Source organism: Strix aluco, chromosome 18 (genome assembly GCF_031877795.1).
Source record: "Strix aluco isolate bStrAlu1 chromosome 18, bStrAlu1.hap1, whole genome shotgun sequence".
Lineage (NCBI taxonomy): Eukaryota > Metazoa > Chordata > Aves > Strigiformes > Strigidae > Strix > Strix aluco.
This window is the reverse complement of record NC_133948.1, coordinates 4,338,080-4,358,028: the sequence shown is the minus strand read 5'-3', so window position 1 is coordinate 4,358,028 and position 19,949 is coordinate 4,338,080. Positions and strand designations below refer to the sequence as shown.

Here is a 19,949-nt window from a genome sequence, read left to right as displayed (position 1 = left end):
AGCCCCTGCATGGCCCCAGACAAGGTCGATGGGAGGTGGCGGATGCTGCCCTCCACCATGTTCACAAATATGATGGACAATCAAAAGCCACGTTCCCAAAGGGTTAACGTCGCAGCCCTCTGCAGGGATTGTGTCCCTGCCAGCCACGGACGCTTGGGCTGAGCCAGCAAGTCCCAGGACTAGTCCCGCCGTCCCTCCTGGGCAGCTGTATTTGGGGCGACTGCCGGCTGGCCCGCTGCCTGGAAATCTGGGCCACGTCTCGGCTCAGTCCTGCTCTGCACGCCTGCGGTGCAGAAAAATGCCCAAACTGTGCTCTTCCTCCAGCTTGCGTTAAAAGGCGCCGTAAGCCCACAGGGGTGTGGAAGGTTTGGCTTTTTTCCCTGCTGTAGGAAAGCTATTTTAGTCCTCCTCTCCCTCCCGACCCCAAGCTGCTGTGCAGAGACAGAGGATGTTGCAATAAATTGATTGCATCTCCCCATCGCTCTCCGCAGGTCCCCGGAGCAGAGCAAAGCCTCAGCCGGGAGCGGGTCGGACAACTGTATCGAGCCGGTGTCTCCACCAGACGGCGTGGGAGAATCGGAGCACGCCAAAAGCGCCACGTACCCGATCCTGTACCGCGAGGGCGAGCAGATAGACCAGAGGTAACGCCAAGGGAGGGAACACTGGAGACAGCGTGGGGATGTTCTCCCTGTCCCCATGCTCGCCCTGGCCCAAGCTGCTTTTCTGGCAGCCAAAAGCAACGTCACATCCCAGGTTGCTGTCCATTTGTAGGGGCCTTTCAACACCGTGTGGTACATTTATGGTAGGAATGGGGAGAAAGGTTGGAGATCACAAATATCTCAGGAGCCCCCGGGCTGATTCTGAGAAGTTACGCTAGGGGAAGAGTCTTTCTAGGTAGGACTTTGTGAACTGGGTGTTGCAGAGGTTTCCAATGGTCTTCTGCTTTGCAGGATGGGGTCCAAGTCCCCAGGAAACAACACTCAGCCTCCAGCTTTCTTCAGCAAGCTGACTGAGAGCAACTCCGCCATGGTGAAGTCCAAGAAACAGGAGATCATCAAGAAGCTCAGCACGACCAATAAAAATGAGACAGAGTACAGTAAGGACATGTGGGGAGACAAACATGGGGCATCAGGGGGAAAAAAGCCTTGAGGACACATGAAGGAAAGGAGATTAGGGAATGGGTGCTGCTGTGTTAAGGGCTGGGAGCTCCCAGCCAGCTCTCTCTGCATCGTGCCAAGGTTTTTTGGGAAGTGCAGGGTTCACATGCTTCCTGGGATGAGCTGCACTGGTGCCAGCAGTGGCTGTGTGCATCTGGGGGGGCGATGGGAGGCTTCCCAGCCCCGCATCTCCTTGCTCTGGGGCTGTCAGTCCAACCCACGCCAGATAACCTCAGTAGGAAGGAAATAATGAGCTGAGCATGGAGGAGACTTAAGAGCAATTGATATTTTAATGAATGGCCAGCCAAGCTGAATCCTTCCTCCTTGAGATGCATCTCCCCCCAGTGTTACTTTAAGCCTTACATCAATATTGGTACAGCTCTGTAAAACTAACCAGGCTGGCTTATATTCGAAATTCAGCCCGTTCATTCATTAACCACTAATAGAGTAGATAGGATCATAATTTAATTTAGCCCAGCATTATACAGTCAATACTAATTCAATTTGAATCCATCTTACAACAGCTGCATCAGATAAGAGGGACCGAGCTGTCTCGTCTCCTGGATGATGTTACCATGAGCCAACAGTATTGTTATGCCCCTTTGGGGACATGTGGCTGAACCCCGTGACCTTCCACACTTTCCCTTATCAAGGGAAAAATATATAGAAATAGGAAACGCCTCTTATTTGATGAGAATTTGTGTTATTCTAAGGAAAGAGATATCCAAGTCAAACAACTCAGCTAAGAGGGAAAATATTGATTTAACATCTCTCCTCCTCCTCCTTGCCCTCCCCGCTGCCCAGACCTGCTCCCTGGGTGTGGGGATTTGAGCCTTTGGAAATCCTGTAGGCAGAAGAGAGGGTTTGACTTCACAGAGCTTGTAATCTGAAGGGCTGGAGGGAGGGAGATCAGCACTGGGCACGAAGACATCGCCCTGGCTCTCCAGGCTCTGCTTTTGTGCCCTTTCCCAGCTGGTGAGGTCTGCCTGCTGTGGATGTCCCAAAGACAATTATTCCTGGTCCCGACCAGCACCCACAGACCCACCCCAGTGCCTGGGGGAGGTGGGCTGCTGCCAGACTAGGTGCCGTGACAGGGACACCGGGATCTTGTCGTGGCTGGCACGGCAGGTCCCTCCCTACCGCCAGCCTGCACGTGCTGCTCTCCTTACTGAAGAGCTTCTTTGTTTTTCTCCAGATGTTGGGCAGCCTGGGACAGAGATTTTCAATATGCCAGCGATTACCGGAGCAGGTAACTCTCCCATATACCTGTACCATACCTCATTCCCTCCGGGGCTCACAGCCACGGAGAGCAGGAGACTCAGTAGATTTAAGCATCTCCTTTTCGCATTTTGCGGTAAAACTGAGCATAACAGTTACTGGGAGGCCAAAGCCTCGGGACACACCGTAAATCCCCGCCGTTGAGTTGGAGACAGTGCAGTGTAATTCCTCGGGAAGCCTGGCAGAGTTTGAGGAGAGGTTAAAAGTCAAGCAAGGGTTGGCCATCTGATGCTGCCAGAGGGTTAAACTATAGCAAGGTGGACCTCACGCTCAGGAGAGAGCATCCTGCTCTTGGTGTGGGACCTTGTGGTCACCTGTGGATGGGTCGGAGGGCAGCGGCGAAAGGGGACGTGAGGGTGGGAAGCAGGCTCTGTGCCACTGCGGAGCAGGCAGGCTGCAGGAGCCGGTTGCAAAAGCAAACTGGGGTGAGAGCAGCACCCTGTAGCCTTGAACTGAGAGCGTTGGGCAAACTGGTGATGGCTGAGGACCATGGGGAGGTGTTTGCTGGGAGACGGAGGGGTGCTCGGGCACGGGGGTGCTGGCAGCGTGCTCAGTCCTCCAGGTGCTTAAAGCAGGGGTTGACTCCTGGTTTTTCCAGAACTGGGAGGAAACGTTCAGGTGGTGGCCGGGTGCGGGCATGGTGGTGCCGCCGGTGGCACGCAGAAGAGCTTCGTGGGCAGGACCGCTTGGGCCTCTGCTGCTGCGCAGAGCGTGGAGCTCCCGGCGGGTGGAGGGGTTCGGGCTCATCGCCCGGTTCTGGGGGAGCGGTTTTGGCGGTGGTAGCTGAGCGCTGCTGCGGGCAGCCACGGTGGGCTTTAGCGAGTCCCCAGCCCTAACCAGCATTAACCTGCCGGCCTGCCTAACCGGGGGTTTGCTGGCTAACACCTGGGACTGTACCCCAGCCCCCAAAGAGCCCTCCTGCTCTCAGGGAGAAAGGGTGCTGGGAAGAGCTCAGGATGGTCCCCCAGACACCCATGGAGATGTATTTGCCGTGCTGACCCTGAGGACCACCACGCAGGAGCCGAAATGGAGGTTTAGGAGCTTCCCCAGGGGAACTGCACCTTCCCCAGCTCTGCTGGGCCCGCAGCTTTCAGCCCAGCTGGGAAAGGAGGAGAGGCAACAGTTTAAGGAAGGGATTTGGGCAAAGAGGGGTGGAAAGCGGCCCCGCAGAGTCAGGTGGCCAACATGGGCTTCCCCAGCATGGGACAGAGACCAGCCCGAGGGAGAAAGACAGCGTGAAGGCTGTCGAGTTGTTGCCACCTGCTGCAGCAACGTCCAGGTGGGCTCACAAATGAATCCCCATTGAGGAGTATTAATGGATACTTAATTGATTAAGTATTAATGCTCTCCTACAGCAGGAATGCCTTCAGGTTGTTAGTTTTAAGTAGGAGGAATGGCAGCTTTCTCACATCCATGGGAAGGAGGTGCTGTGGACAAGGACTCTGAGGGGTAGGAGGGCCAAGCACAGCCCTCAGTGGTGTAAGACCGCTCACCGGTGTGAACGTGTTTGGGAGAAGGATCCGGCTCACGCCAGCAGCTGGGATGAGAGGGTGCAGCCAGCTGGGACCTGAGGGTCCGTGGCAGACAGAATTTGTGGGGGTGAGGCCCAACCTCCTGAGAGCATCCCCTGGTTAAAGCTGTTCCTGCTGTGCTGGAGGGAGGCGTAAAGGCCGAGCGCAGGGAGCTGAGGGCTGGGATCTGGCTGGAGGGGACCAGGAGAGACCCTGCCCATTTACAGGAAGACAAGCGAACCCGGGATCCGTCCCTTTCCGTGCAGAGGGGCAGCGATCCCAGCGCCAACACCCCCGGGATGGGGTGAGCTGGGGGTGGGGGGGTGGGTGGCTGCCAGTGGGGCTTCCCTCGCCGGCCTGCTGTTTTTGTGTCTGTATTTTGCCCTTGCTTGTTCCCTGTAACCGCCACACTGGGAATGACGGTGGCGTGGCTGAGCCTAGTGCCCTCTGGTCCCTGTGCGGTGCTGCACCATAACTGCATGGCTTGAGACTCACAACCACGCGGACACACCACTTCGCCTCTGCATCCTGTCCCGTAGCCGCGGCTCAGCCCGGGAGGGGGCCCTGGGCCGCAGTGGGCTCCTGGCCCGGAGGGGAGGAAGGGAGTGGGCTGGGGCAGTGGGCAGGGGGCTTGCAAAGAGCGCGAGGAGGGACAAAAGGACTCTCCCCTCTCCCCAGCGTAGCCTGACCCCACGCAGGCAGCTCCGCAGGCTGCGTGCCCTTGCCCGGGGACTGCCTGCGTTTGCCATTTCTCATGCCAGGGCCAAACCCAGGCGCCTCTTTCTGATGAAGTGTTTTTGTGGGGTGATCCCTCGTCCTTCCCTGACTTTTCCTCCATGGGAAACTGCCCCGGCCTCCAAATTCCTGGCACACTGACTTTTGATCTATGTGTGCATCCATATGGACCCCACATCCAGGTGACTCTCCTGCCCCCGTGCCGAGCCTGGCTGGGTTGGCAGCACAGCCCCCCCTTCTTGCAATCACTCCCCAAGGCTCAGCAACAACCCCTTACCCCCTGCCATCCTCCGAGCCCTTGGCCCCAGGGAACCCCACCTGCCTGCAGCACCCCAGAAACCCAAATCCCAGAGTAAGTCCCATCCCATCCCACCACCAGCCCCTGCCAAGCCCTGGGGCGGGATGGAGTGGGGAGGAGGAGGAGGATGGGTGCATCGCAGCGCTTTAAAGAACAAGATGACAAAGTTTGTTGCTTTGCGAGAATGTGCTGACTGTTTGTTTCTTCCCTTCTCCCTTGTCTCCTTTCTCCCCCTTTCCCCGTCCCCCCCATCTTTCTTCTCATTTGGCTCCCCCCCATCTCCCGTCCCCTCTCTCCTCCCTCTCCCGTATCTCCCAGGGCTAATCAGTTGTAGGAGCCAGTCGGTCCAAGAGAATTCCAGTACCAACATGGGGTTGGAGGCAATAATTAGGAAAGCCCTAATGGGTAAATATGACGAGCAGTGGGAAGAGCGCTCACCTCTCAGTGCCAATGCTTTTAACTCTCTGAATGCCAGTGCAAGCCTGCCCGCTGCTATGCCCATAACTCCTGCTGATGGACGAAACGAGGACGTGCGCTCCTTGCCAGGTCTGCAGCCCTCTCCACCTTCGCTCTTTCTGTGTTATTAATTCTCAGCCTTTATATTTCCCTTTTTGTGGGTGGATTTATTCCCCCCCACCCCCATTTTTGTTCATTTTGGTTTTATTTTCTCCCCTCCCTCCCCCAGCTTCAAGCTTTGTGAATCTGCTGATTAATCCTGGTCTTGTTTGATGTTAATTTAATAGTTTCAGAAGGTGCTGTTGCTTTCTCTAAACCACTGACTGTGCTCCTTTCCCCGTTTGTTGGTTTTTAATATCTCCTTTTCCTTTTTTTTTTTCACACAAGGGAAAGGTTTATGGGGGGAGGGAAAAACCCACACCAAAAGACCTAAACACTGAAGCCATAAACTTAAATAGCCACCCCAAACTGTCTGTAAACCCCGGGCAGGATCACTGCTCCCAAAACAGAGGAAGGAGCTGAGAAGGGCCGGTGCAGGGGGACACCGGGCAGGGTGGCCTTTCCCTCCCCACCCTGGGCTAGGGTGGTGGCGGGGCAGGCTCCAGCTTGGGACAGAGGGTTGGATGGGACCTGAGGGTGCCTGGAGCAAGAGAGAGAGCTTAAGGGAGCTGAAATGATAGATGGGGGACAACTTCAGAGAGCAGGGCAGGGGGTGAGGTGCCCCAGGGGCCCCAGCAGGGCTTGCAAAGCCAGCTGGGTGCTGCGGCAAGGTCTGCCTGGCTTCAGGGGAGGCTTGAGCAGAGCTGGGAGGGTTGTTCTGCAGATCCCCAGTTAAGGAAGAGAGGAGGGGAACCAGCGATGGATAGGGGGGAGAGCATTTGTCCCCCACACACCTGCAAAGGGCAGATTGCCTCTTGCAAGTGCCCTGCTCAGAGCACAGCAGCCAGTGCTGGGGGTCGTCCTTGGCAATCTGGGTGCGGAGCCCATGAAGCTGAGGAGGAGAGTCTTGGGGGCACACACGCACCTTCCTCCGGGTCAGCTCGGACCAGGTGCTCTTCAGCTTGTTGCAGAAAAGCTTTTCTGGCTCCTGCATGAAACCAGAAGCTTCTTCCAGCCACGCTTCCCCACGCCTGGCAGAGGCTGCCTGGGCAGGCAAGGGTGGGATGCAGAGCCCGTCCATCCCTCCCCTTTGGGAGCTCCCCCTGGTTTAGTGGGGCTGACCGACCCAGTTGAGGCTGTTTTGGCTTTAAAGCTTTTAAAAACTGGCTAAACATCACCAGGGATTCTGCTGCAAGAACAGATTAAAGACCATCCTGGCCATGTAGACCATGGGGAATGTGCTCTGTGCCCCGGCACCCACGTAGCTCCCGGGGGGTCCCAGCCAACCGGCTGCACCGCGGCACATGGAGCTCCTGTGCCACAACCTGTGTGTGTGGACTGAGCCACGAGCCGGCTCGGGAGCGGATCCCACAGAGAAACAGCCCGGCCAAAGCCGTGGAGCTGCTCCTGCCCCAGATCCGCTCCACGGGACGGTTCATAGCATCAACCCACAAAGCGGAGAGCGGCGCTGGAGGGGACAGACACCTCCTTGAGCCTCTCGCCCCATCCCCATCGCCCTTCCCCACCATGCCAGCGGCCCCCGGGGTGACCTTTTCTCCTGCCATGAGCCATTTTTGCAAGCTCTTACAAGGGAAACGCTGGGTACCTGCACCCCTTCCCCAACCCCTCGAACTCTGTCGCGACAAGCCGGGTGACGAGCGGGCGCTTCTCTTTGCAGGAGGAGGGGGGAAGCCAAAGATCGCTGCCAGACCCAACAGCCGCAAGGCCAAGTCCCCAGCGCCGGGTCTGTCCTCGGGCGAGCGGCCGCCCTCCGTCTCCTCGGTGCACTCAGAGGGGGACTGCAACCGCAGGACGCCCCTCACCAACCGCGTCTGGGAGGACAGGCCGTCGTCCGCAGGTAGGGCTCGGGGGGGACGTGTCCCCAAAGCGCCCGTGTCACCCTCTCAGGGGGTTTACAGGGGGGCAGCCACCCCTTGGCGTTGACTCTTCTTTTTTTTTTCCCCCTCCCCACCCAGGTTCAACGCCGTTCCCCTACAACCCGCTCACCATGCGGCTCCCCAGTGGGGTGGTGACGGCAGCTCCCGCCGCCCCGCTGCCGCAGGGGACCCCCGGCAGCCAGCACCACGCCTGGGACGAGGAGCCCAAGCCCCTGCTCTGCTCCCAGTACGAAACCCTTTCGGACAGTGAATGAAGCGAGCCAGGGGCAGGGAGACGGCGACCAAACCCAGGGCGCGGGGAGCGAGTGGGACACCCGGGGTGAGCGCCCACCGCCCCGGCCCCGCCGGCTCTCACGAGCAAAGATGCAGGAGCAGAGCTATTTTATTTTTTTCCTTGTTTTTTTCTCCTTCCCCTCCCAACCAGCCAATTTGGGGGAAAGTTTGGGGGTTTTTTTTAATTTTTTGTTTGGTTTTTTTTTTCCTTCTCAACATCTGGAAATTTCTGCATCCTCTTCGGTTTGAAAAATAGAAAAGAAAAAAGCCTTAACGAGACAAAACCCAAGGGAACCCATCTTCGATCTTGGCAGCCTTGCTGGGTGGTGACCCCCGCGCTCGAGAGGGACTGTGAGCGGCCGCGTGCGCTCGGGCGCTCTGCCGGCGCGCTCCCGCGGAGTGGAGTGAGGGGCCGTGGGATGCTCCCCCCTGCATCCCGGCCGTGGGGTTGTGCTGCAGAAATGCAAAACCTTGAGCGGGTTAAAGAAAAGAGAAAAAAAAAAAAAAAAAAGTTTAAGAAGTGAAATAGGATGGAACACCCCGGTTTGGTTCCCCTCAGCTGATCTGAGGGCTGATTGCCTGTCATACCCACATCGCAAGACGTATCAGCCCCGCAGTGGTCTCAGACGTGGCTGGGATGAGTGGGCAGGGGAGGGAGGGAAGAGCTATTTCTTAAAAAAACAAAAAAATCCTGGTCCCTTCGGTGGAAGCAATCCTGGGCTTAAATCGGAGCGGGCAGGGTTGTTCCCGGGCTGGCTCGCGCGCTGCCCACGGAGGGGCTTGGTTGCTTTAAGTGCATTGTTTTCTGAATGGTGAGAAAAGGCAATTGTAAATTGTATTGGTCTACAGGGTATATTTTTGATACCTTCGGTGAATTATGTCAATATTTTACGCAAGGAAGGACTTAAACAAAACACAGTATTACATGCTGTAAAAGAGGTTCTGTTCTTACATGCAGGCTTTGATGCGTTTGTCCATTGTATGGAAGGGTTTAAAAAAAAAAAAAAAAGGTAACAATGATCCATCAGAGTTATCTGTAAGTCAGGAGAATGTATGAACTTAGTTTAAAACAAAAACAAAAAAATCTTGCCGTGGTTGCAGGGCCCCCCCACCCCACCCCGTTACACACACCTTTGCTGACTCAGCAGAAATCTTTTGCTGGTTGTAGTCGTTGATTCTCCAGAGCCCTCCGAGCTGGCCGGGTGCAGGGGCAGAGCGGGCAGGAGGCCGGCGTGGCAGGGAGTTCACAGGAAACTTTAAAAAAAAAAAAAAAAAAAAAAAAAAAAAGAAAAAAAAAAGTTAAAAAAAGTTTTTATTGTATTTTTGTGATACACGAATGCTCTACTTTACATTATTTTTTTCATTCCATGATGTTGGCTCATATCTGCAGTTACATGGTTAAAGAACAAAATATTAGACTTTTTTTCATTCACTTCTGCTTTCTCGCTCTGGGGGAAAAAAAAAAATGGCAAAAAGAAAAAAAAAAATGTATTAAATGCTTTGCATTCTATACGCTAGAGGAACCCAGAGCACGGCACAGACTTTCTGCCTCTCGGGCTGCTGGGTGGGCAGCCAGCCCCCGCAGCCCCCGCAGCCCCCGCAGCCCCCGCAGCCCCCGGCAGCCCCGCAGCCGACGCGCGGGTCCAGCGGCGAGGCCGGCGCCGTCACCTTCCCGATGGATCTTTCTTTTCCCCCTGCAACGTTCCCAGGTTGATTCTGATCCGAAGCAAGAGAATGATGGTGTTTGTTGTTTGTTTGGGGTTGGTTGGTTTTTTTTTTTTTTTGTTGGGGTTTTTTTTTTGGTTTTTTTACAATGTACAGGTTTTTAATGTTCATCAATGTTTGTGTCTTTTCTGTTGTGCTTTTTTTTTTTTTTTTTTTTAAGAAAAAAAAATCAGAGACAATGCACAAGCGATGTGGAAGTCTTTCCGTTCCCAGGTTATTGCTGCTGGTGTCTCCGTGGCTCTGAGATGTAAAAACTAACAGAGCTGATGTCTGGGCATAACTGCATTAAACTGTTGCAGATTTTGCTGGGAAAAAAAATCCAAATCCGACCCATCTTCAAAGCCACCTCCTTAACCTATTCGGAAAAAAGTAGGAAAAAAAAAAAAAAATCCACAACAAAGAATAAAGTTCCCACTTGGCACAGTAGCAATACTGTGTGCTGCTTTGGTGTCTCCAGAAGTCCAGGAAGGTGCCGGTTGCCGGATGCTGCCCGGCATCGCAGACCCAGGGACCCCGGCGTGGGTTGAGCCGTGGCGAGGGGGGCGAGAGAAGCGCCTGAACCGAGCTTGTGCCCCCCGGGGCGGCCACACGGAGCCTTGGCTTCCCCCGTGGCCCGCTCTGGCCAGTGGTACCCGCAGCATGCCGGGGGTGGAGAGGTGCTGGGGCGGCGTTGGGGTTCCTCACCGCGCGGCATCCCGGGCCGAGCCCGCGGGCTGAGCGCAGCCGGGGGCCGGGACATCGGGAAAGGCCACGGACTCCAGCCAGGAGCTGCAGAGCCGCCTTCTCACCGGGCTGGGGTGTCCCCCCGTTAACCCCGGGCAACCATCGCCCACGGCGTGGCCACCACCTGAAGCGTGGGATGGGGGGGTGAAGAGCTTGTCCCACCCTTCGGTGCTAACCCTGTAGCCATTTTTCTCTTTTCCTCTTGTTTCCACCGTGTCTTTCATGGGTGTGGGGCAAGGGCTCGGAGCTGGTGGGGCTGGCCAGGAGCCCTGAAGCCCAGCTGATGCCTGGGGGCTGTGCTGTGAGGGCGTCCAAAGAGTTTTCAGATGTTTGTGAGGTTGTTTTAGTCCTTTTGGGGTTTGTGGCTTGTGCTGGTGGATGGATGGTCAGGCAGATGTTACCCACCATCTGGGCAGGGTGGTGGTTGCAGAGGGGCACGGTGCTGCGGGGCTGGGAGGATGAGGAGGAGCCGGGGAGACGCTGGTGATCCCCAGCCGCTTGCGGGGCTCCGGCAGCCTCACACTTGGTGGGATCCTTTGGGATCGTTTCTGGAGCAGGGAGCAGGACACGTCGCTGATGTTCCCGGCTCTGCAAGAGCTTGAGCTCTGACTGTGCGGTGTGTCCCCATCCCACCACGACAGCCTGCACTGGGCTGGCACCCGCGGGAGGGGAGCAGCCCGGGGGGGTGTGTGTGAGACCGGCCGTGGCAGGGACACGCGTGGGTTTTGCTCCAGCAGGATCCTCCACTTGGGGACCCCCCCTGCAGAGAGCCCAGCCCTGCGGCTCAGTTCTATCTTGCTGCGTCTCCATCATCTGGTCTCCCCACGTACACCCCGGCCCCGCACAGACCCTCCTGTCCCCCAGCGCGTCCCCCCAGCAGCAGCAGGGACAGGGGGACACCGCGGGGGGACACGGAGAGCAGCGGCAGCTCCTGTTGGGGAGCTCTGAGCCGCCCTTGCCGAAGCAAGGAGCATCCTCCCGCTGCAGATTAATTAATTTGGGTCAAATCAAGGAGTTGGCAGCGTGCTGGGCGGGAGGGAGGCCCACAGCCGCTCGCTGGGGATGCGCCCAGCCCCAGGGCTCTGCTGTGGGGTAGCTCCCCCCATTTCCCCGCTCACAGGGGCTGGGGCAGCATGGTTTTGGGAAAAGGGGAGCTGCTGCTCCCTCAGGTCCTGATGCTCTCCCCATCCTGACCCGCTCTAGCCCTCATGCTCCCCCCTGCCCACCCCCAGGCTGGGGACTGAGGCATCCCCGAGCACCCCAAAACCCCGCGGCAGGGTCCGACCGGCACCTCCTTGTGCTGCCGGCTGTGGTTGTGCAATCCAAGAGAAAGTCACGTTAAACTATTAAAAAAACCCAAGTTTAAAGTTTATGTTCGCCAACTTTGTAACTTGTACAAACAGGCAAACAAATTATTGGACAATTTATCGCTTGAACTGTACCGGGGGGAAATATCTATCTTTTGTACAACAACCTGTGCATAGCTGTTTTGAAGTGAGATGTATGATAGCCGGGGCTGTACAGAGAAACCACCAGGTGTAAATATTTCCGCAGCTTGCTCTAGAGGGGTGGGGTTCTTCTACTAAAGGTGAAGGGGTTTGTTCACTGTTATTTTGCTCGGCGTGCCCACCAGCAAGCGGTGTGGGTAGCAGTGTCCAAACACTGCCTTACTGGTTAAATAATAAAAAAGCAAACAAACCAACCCAAACAAAAAAAAAGCTTATTTGGCAGTAAAATATAGCGTGCTCCTGCCTGTTTGTGTGCAGGGCGAGCTGCTCGCGGGGCAGCTGAATTGGGAGCGGGATGGCGAGGAGGGTGCGGGGTGGGTTGGGGACCCCCGCACTGGCGGGGCACTGACGGGGGTGTCTGTGGCAAAATGGGCTGAGAGAGGGGGGAAAAGGGTCGGTGGCAGCAGTGCCCCAAGGTGTGTGGCTCACTCACATCGGGGCCGGCTAATACGGCGAATACCCCCCAGCGATGGGGACGGGGCTGCTGGAGGGACCTTGGCAAGGGATGAGTTTGCTGCTGAAGCACAATGGGATGTCGCACCCCAAAGCTCAGGGGATCAGTGCTTTGGCCAAGTTGCCGCCTCCATCCTTGCCTCAGTTTCCCCATTTCCAGGCAGGGCTTGCACCCCTGTGCTGCTTTTTTTAACCAACTGATGGCCAAGAGCTGCTTAAGCACGATGTTTTTACTGACTGTGTCACCAAGGGGTGCTAGTGGCACCCAGGGACAGCTGTGGGACCATGCACCCCTTAGCTAAATGCCCCAAACAAGAGTTACCTGCACCTCTGCCAGCACCGCGCAGGGGTAGTGCTGGAGGGCACCTTGGACCAGCAGCCAGGGAAAACATTGTTCAACTGTGATTGAATTTAAAAATTGAATTTAGTTTAAAAAAATAATGTATAGTCTTGTGATGGATAATCCCTCACAAGCCTCGTAGGAAAGTATTGGGGAGGCTAGTTAGCCACTACCTAATTAAGAACCAAAACAGAAGCCTTGGTATTTATTTGTGAGTCTAAATTGCTTTATCTCTGACATCTGTCCCATGGGGTACAGTTGACTCTGGGGCCAGGAGCCATCAGTCCCCAAGTCCCCCTCCGACATCTGCACCTGCGGGGCCGGTGCCACGGAGTCGGGAGCTCTTGCGGCTGCCGTGGGGTGGGGGTGCGGTGGCGTTTTACAGGGCAAGTGATGAATGGGGGGACAGCGAGCTGAGGGGTCTGGCTCTGTGTCAGGACAAATTGGGGGACTCTATGGAATTTAATCAGTTGAAGGGCTGTTAGTTGGTTTTGTACTTGGGGGCCTTCTGCTGCCTTTCCTGGGGCTCAGAAATTGATTTTACACAAAAGATGTTTTCCTGAGGGCACCAATGAGCATTTCTGCCAGAGCGTACCCCTACCTTCTGCTGGCTCAGCGTTTCAGGTGGTCACCCTGATCCGAGCTGCTGGAAATCCTGGAGAAATGCTCCCCAATGCTGCGTGACTGGTTCGTCTGTCCAGGGGATGTCCAAAAGGCTCCTGTCTCTGTGCTGCTGAAGGTCACCCTGGGTCCTTCGTATCGCCCAGACACCATCTGAAATCCCGCCAGGTATGTACCCACACCGACCAAACCTCCTCCGGTCTCCACACGCTCCTCCAGCGACCAGCTCCCATGGTGATGCACTCAGTAGATACCTGCTGGCTTTTAAAGTTCAGTCTAAAGATCGCTGAGACCAGTGATTTTGTTGAAATCCTTCTCGGAAAGGCTTTTGCCTCTCTGAAGGCGATTAGAATAAGTTAATAAATAGTACAAACAGAAGCCAAGCTGTTCAGCCTCTCACATCAGGGTTTAAACGCTGACGAGGGCTGACAGCGGTAGCCCTGGTCGATAATTCACACTGATGCTGAAGAAACAGAAGGTGGGAAAACTCTAAATTCAAGGCCAACACTTATGATTTAATGATGGAAAACTTTAGGTCTACTTGAAAAGCTTTTACATAAAGAGAATGAAACGGGACAAAAGCAGATGGCTTCAAAAACTAGAAATAAAAAAAAGTCCAAAGTCCAGACTCACTCCTATTTTGACTGGGTGGCTGGCAGGGGATTTTGAAGGGGAAAAGGAGGATAAAAGATAGTCCCCAATGCCTTTGCCCTGGACAGAGGCTGTGAGAAGGCGCAGGAGCGTTCCGACCTTCTGGTGATGAATTGGCATTTATTTAGTTAGGATTATGAGGAACTTTTTTTTCTTTTAGCAAGAATTAAAGCAAGAGGAAGATGTTTTAGCTAGGCCAGGCTGAGTTATAGGAACAGAGGGGAAAGGGCATGAGACTGAGGTTGTCCTTGCTTCACAAGCCAGGACACTGCACTGAGCCTCAGCACCCTCCCCACAGGCTGCGTGTGCCCTGCGGTTGATGGGGAGGGGAGAGGGATGTAGCTGTGGTACCCAGCGATGAGCGGGGTAGGATTAAGAAAAAAACAAGGGTACTAAAACACACCAGAATACAAAACCCGTGTGCTGGTAGCACCCAGCCCTGTGCCCTCCCCAGAAGGGCAGCTTGTGGTCCCTACACAGGGGCTCTTCAACTGAGCGGTTGAATGGGTCAGACATGCCTTTGGGCAGGAAAGTCGGTAACTGTTCCTGGGCTACTTACAGCAGGAAGCATTTTATACTCTCCTGACAATTGCAATCCAAATAGTCATTCATCAGTTCTTGTGATTTGCCGTGAAATTATATATGCTCTCTGATAATGATGCAGAGGGCTAAAGAGCTGATCTTGGCAGGAGATGAGACGTTCTAGGCTGGCGAGTAACTTGGAAGGAAAATAGAGCAGCTTTTGATGGGATGCCTGGCTCTTATCAGTGCTGGGACACTGAAGGGCGTTGGGCAGGGGCAGGGGTGTTTTGGCTGACTGAGCTCTTCCTGGCTTGTGTGCCCATCTGGGAAGAGTTGGGTTCATAAGAAACTTGGGAACGAGTGTCACTGGTGAGGGGGGGAGAGTAACAGCTGAATTCATTGTCAGGTTTATTTATCCTCTCATTTTTGGCCTCCTGCAATTACCAAAATGAGTATTTGTCAGGGCTCCAGGCAGCGGAGCGGTAATAAATCACTCGCCACCGATGGGAGGTTGGAGCAGTTGTGTCTGGAGTGAGCTGAGGTCGGGGTGGGCTTTAGTGAAGTGCAAGTGCTCTCGGGGGAGCTGGTGGGCTGGTGCACAAACAAACAAACAGGCAAACAAAATAGCTTTGCAGAAATACTCCCGAAATAAAATCCATGGATGCACAGTTCTCCAACCTGGAGCCACAGTTATCTCAGGCGTTGTGAGGAGGAATCACCTAACGGGGATACAGGGGGGCTGGGGTAGGGAAAGCCTCAGCAGCCCCCACCATGGTGGCACCAGGGTGTCCAGAAACACCGCTGTGAAACGCAGCGCGGGGAGGGCGGCTGCCTGCGTGCCCTGGACTGAAAACCTGCAGCAGCTGGGTTGAAAGGCAAAATCATTGTGCTGCAAACACGCCGCTTCCTGGGTCTTGCTTTCCAGAGCAGATCTCCAGTACGAATCAGGCTTCATCTGGCTCTGCCCCCCCGGCCTTGCTGGCCTCATGGGCTTGCTCCTGCCATGGCAGTGATGCTGTGCCAGGGGCCATGGGAGGGTGTCTGAATCCCACCCGAGGAGGGACCACGTTCATCTCGGCTGCAGACACAGCAACCCCGGTGTAACCTCCGACAGGTGAGGCTTTCCCCTTGCTGCCCCTTGTAAAAGGAGAACAGGCAGAAATAACTGCCCGTGGCACTCAGGAGGCCGGCCCAGAGATCAGTTTTGCCACCTACATCGTGGGGAGAGCATCAGTCACACGTCATTTCAAGTCTGTATTTTCGAAGAGGCCAGTGTGTTTCCCTTCTTTGGGAATAATCTGAATACGCCTCTCTGTAAATGCATGTAACCTGACGAAGCACAGGGTGTTAGCAATGGCGGTAAACTCCATCTGGAGAGCTCTCTGCTTTGAAGTCAGACGCCGTTTTAAACTCTGCAGGGTACTTTCGCTTAGAAAAAGCAGCAGTTGTCAGTGAAGATTGATCTTGGTCCAGAAATTTTTGCTGTCCCCCGACTTCTTTTCATATTTATTAGTCATTTGCCATCTCTTTGATGACTAGATGCATGTTCAGCTCAGAGAAAACTCTGTTGCAGTATTTGCTGAGGTGATGCCAGGCGATAGGAAACACCAATTGCACTAGCTGCAAGGTCCGGCCATGCTAACCATGGTGTATTTTGAGCTCTCACTTTTAATTGCCACAGCAGCCCCCAGTGCTCCCAAGAAGATGCTGAAGAAACCCAGGGAGAAAGTAGAAGCCCTGGGAGGGTTGGTCTGAGGTCTCACCCACGGGCATGCAGCCCCAGTCGAGCCAGCCAAAATCAATTGCTCCACAGGTTGCAGGTCAGTATTTGCAGAAAACGCTGCACCAGCAAGAGAGGGTCACCTCCGTGGGCTGCTGGGGGCTCCTCTCCTGCCTCCCGTGGCACAGGGGGAAGAGTAGGTTTCATGAAGAGCAAAAAGCAGAGCAACATCGTCCAGAAGGTTGCTCTCGAAGACACTACATCCTCCTTCAACATGTTCCTCCAACTCTGCTCAGAGCAGCTGTCAGCAGGTATGATGGGCCCTGAACCAGCTCCGGTGAGACGTGGACTCCAAAGAGGTCTGGACTCCACTGACTTGGGTGTTTGTTTGCAAAAGGCTGGACTTCAGCTATGCAATCCTGATGCAGCCCTGCCCAGGATCCAGGAGTATTTTCTGCTGCTGTTTTGTCCTGAGCCTCTTCCAGAAAGCGAAGCAGCTGCCAGAGGTCAGACGCAAGGAACCTGGTCGGTGCGTGCCTGAAGATGGGTGCCAGGTCTGGATCTGCATTCCAGTTGGACTGAAGCAGAGCTTTTCCCCATGGGGATGTTAATCCTGGGCCTTGGCTTACAGCCATCTTCAGCTTTCATGTTTTTGGAACTGAAAAAGAGCTCCATTCTGTTCAAGGGAAGAACAAATCCTTATACCCCAACTCTATACCCTGATGAGAAGTCACAACCAGTTCAAGCATTTCTGGCTCCTTAGCAGTGAAAACCATCCAACTTTACCCTGCTGGGCCCATTTTTAAGCTACCAGTCCCCGTGGGCTGCCAGAGCATCCTGCTCCCCTTCAGACCAGCAACAACCCCTGAGCTGGAGCTGCCTCCTCTGTCCACTGGTGAAGGAGAAACCAAACAGCAGAGGTTGGAAACCAAATAGCAGAGGTTGCTCTTGGGTCTCTTTGTGGGGGAGAGCAGCCTTTTTATTAGGTCCAGATGTTGCGTTCTGCCCCGGGCCATGCTGGGAAGTAAAGCAAAGTGTGTTAATGTTGGCTGGAAGAGCCTCTTTGGAAACAGGCTCGAAGGAAGCGGGGTTTCTCCAGCGCCCCTGTTTCCTGGGGTCCAGGGCAGATGGGCCAGCATGGGAGGCACAGGCACGGGCGAGGGGTCACCCTGCTGCTGAGCAGTCCAGTTCCCTTTGCTCGCCAAGACTCTCCCAACAGTGAATACAGCTTTAGCCAGCCACCCACTTCTCCAGGGCTCTTGGGTACCTGCTGTCCCCTGGTCAGTGGCCTCTGTCCCCAGGCTGGTGGCGCCCGCAGGGAGAGTCATCCCTATCTCCGAGCTGACGGGTCCCTTCTGGACCGATTTCCTGTTGGGTTTTGTATTGAGATGTGGCGATGGAGGACTCTGTGTGAGGGGCAAGGCTAGGCTGCTCTCCAGATGTTATTTTTCACCATTAGGCAGTGTTTAAATATATATGTGATTTTTTTCCCTCCCCCCCTTTCTGAGTGCATATAGAGGAGAGACCTCTGGAGGGGTGAGCAGCAGGGGAGGGGCTGGGTGGGGGAGGGCAGCAGGACCTTCCCCCAGATCAGCCACTCCTCTGTAAAATGAAGCTTTTCCAGAAAGTGCTGAGCTGGGCACTTTGCAGCCAGTTCTGCTGGGCTGCAGCACAGCATAGCGCGGCCGGCTAATGGAGCTGGGCTCCAACGGGTCCCCACGATCCGGTGCCAAGCCTGGAGGCCTTTGAAACACGTGGCTCATTAACAGTGTGCTTCAGCTATGGCTGGGGCTTGCACAGAGGGCTGGTGCTGCCAAAACATTTACAAGTCCTGGAGGACTCGGAAAGGGCCCAAGCTGCAAAGTTCAAGGGCAGACCCGGAGGCAGAGCAGTGCCGTGCTTAGCAAAGTACCCCAAGCCTCAAGTGCTGCTCCGCCATTCCCTGCTCCACTCCACCTTCACTTCATTCTGATAACAGGCTCAGGCTAGAGCTGTAAGGATGTTCAACTCCTCTCCTGGATACTAGTTAGGGATCTGCATGGCTCTGGGTGCTATCTCCTCTGGTTTGATCTATATTCCAGAGTAAAGCCTGTGCTCAACCAGCCAAGGATGCTCTAAGAGGGCTGAGATGCTGCCATCCCATAATGCCTCACTAGAAGCTGGACCTGAAGCTAAAACCCCAGCTCTGCACCCCCAAGGCCATCCTGCTTAACCACCACAGGTCAGTAAGTCCTTGACGTGATGTACACCACAGGCGCTGGGGATGCTCGTGCTTAAAGCCATCCCCCGTGTCGGGCGGCCGAGCTGTGCTCTTCAGCAGCTAGAATGAATGTCCTGGAAGTGCAGGTGCTAAAAAAAAACCAAACTGTCGGAAGCACAGCAAAAACCCATCTGTGAGTGGAAGAGGTCAAAGAAGAATACAAAGGCTTTTATTTCCTGAGGCATTTGTCAGTGAGACAAATGTGTTTTTTTAAAATTTGCTGCATTTTCGAGGCTGGCCTCCCACGCAAACGCCAAATGGACTTTCACTAGCATAAAGGAGGGTGTTGGCTTGTGTCCTTTGTGATCCAACGCTCGAGGACTGAGACCAGGAGTTGGCTGGCTCACTGTTTATTATCAGTAAGTGGGGCATATTTAAAGGAAATGGGCAGATTTCAACAGTACATCTATAACTAGTTTATTACTGGCGTGTTCCTCTCTCACCCTTATTATTTATGTTGAAAATGATAAATGAGGGATTGATGGTTCTAGCTGGTTTACGAATAATCAGGTTATTTCACTGTGAAGCCCCAGGGGAAAGTAATGTTTCTACAATCCTCCATCAAAGAGAATGCAGTTTGCACTCGTGTGTGCGTGTTGCTCATCCCTCCACCGCTTTGCGCTTGGCGGGTTTTCACACCCTCCTGCTGCAAGCGTGCATGTCCCCACACCCCCCCTGGCACAGCCCAGTGCCCACACAGGTTTCCTGGTCCATGCAGCCTCTCGGCATCATCACCCGCAGCCACGCACGGGGTGTTTGGAGCAGTTTGCACTCCAATGCAGGAGGTGATGGGTGTCTTGGTGGCCCGTGATGGGAGGCTGCATGGCCAGAGTGCAAGCCAGGTGCTCTGGGGAGGTGCACGGAGGGCCCCAGCCGCAGCAGTCAGTTTGGAAGAAGCCCTGATCCCATTTGTATTTCAAGGAGCTGCAAATAGCCGCTGGTCTCAGGATTTGCTTGTGAGACAGGAAAAGCCCTGGGGAGATGATTTGAATGTTTATGTATATAGAAATATCTAATCACCGGGCTCAGAACAGGCTCAGGAAGGGAATCTGGAGGTGGTTAGCTGGAGAAGAAGATATTTTTATGCTAGAAATGTGCTGTCCGCCTGTTTGCAGGGTGGGAAGGATACGATGAGAATCAAAGGCTTGGCAGGATGAGCGTTTTCATCCTCGTAGATATGAACTCCCTGTCTGTCTTGGGCTCTGAGGCGTGGAACTGTTTAGATCCAATATCATTATTAGAAGCAGAAAAAAGAGCTCATAAAACTCCCCTCTTACGCCCCAAAAAAAAGCAATTCCAGGACCCTCTATCCTACTCGCGAACAAGCCATTCCTCCATTAATTTCCCACTGTGGCTGGACACGTTGCCAGGGGAAGGGGACTCGGAGCTTTGGCAGAAGCTGTGCAGCCCTGGGGCAGGTCCTTGCTCCTCTCCTGTGTGACCAGGCCAGGGGATTTAGAAACAGGCAGGAGAGCTGGGGATGGTTAATGTGGCGGCAAACCCATGTGGCCAAGCCATATCTTCTGGGCCACAAGGTAGCTGCAGAAGCTGCATCTGCAGTGGGAATTGCTCCCCCAGGCAGCAGACTGAAAATCAGCACTAGATGCACTTCCCTTCCCTGAGCAGACACCGTGGAGGGCAGTTGGAAGTGCCAGCCGGGGAAGCCACCATCCCACCACCAGACTGAGCACCCAGAGGCTCATGCAGCCACCCTGGGGTCT

At 54.8% G+C, this 19,949-nt stretch overlaps 1 protein-coding gene across 11 annotated transcripts in view; it reads left to right on the top strand.

The window, feature by feature from the left end:
* Window positions 1-9,856, top strand: part of NCOR2 (nuclear receptor corepressor 2) — a 257,067-nt gene extending 247,211 nt beyond the window's left edge. For 7 of the 11 annotated variants that reach the window (XM_074844700.1, XM_074844698.1, XM_074844696.1 and 4 more), the window contains 6 exons: window positions 492-641; window positions 951-1,096; window positions 2,353-2,406; window positions 5,298-5,525; window positions 7,213-7,392; window positions 7,511-9,856. In XM_074844700.1, coding sequence (XP_074700801.1) covers window positions 492-641; window positions 951-1,096; window positions 2,353-2,406; window positions 5,298-5,525; window positions 7,213-7,392; window positions 7,511-7,686 — 934 coding nt within the window. In that variant the 3' untranslated portion in view covers window positions 7,687-9,856. The remainder of the gene's footprint in view (window positions 1-491; window positions 642-950; window positions 1,097-2,352; window positions 2,407-5,297; window positions 5,526-7,212; window positions 7,393-7,510) is intronic. The other 4 variants (XM_074844705.1, XM_074844704.1, XM_074844701.1 and 1 more) reach the window with 2 other exon arrangements.
* Window positions 9,857-19,949: the final 10,093 nt, after the last annotated feature.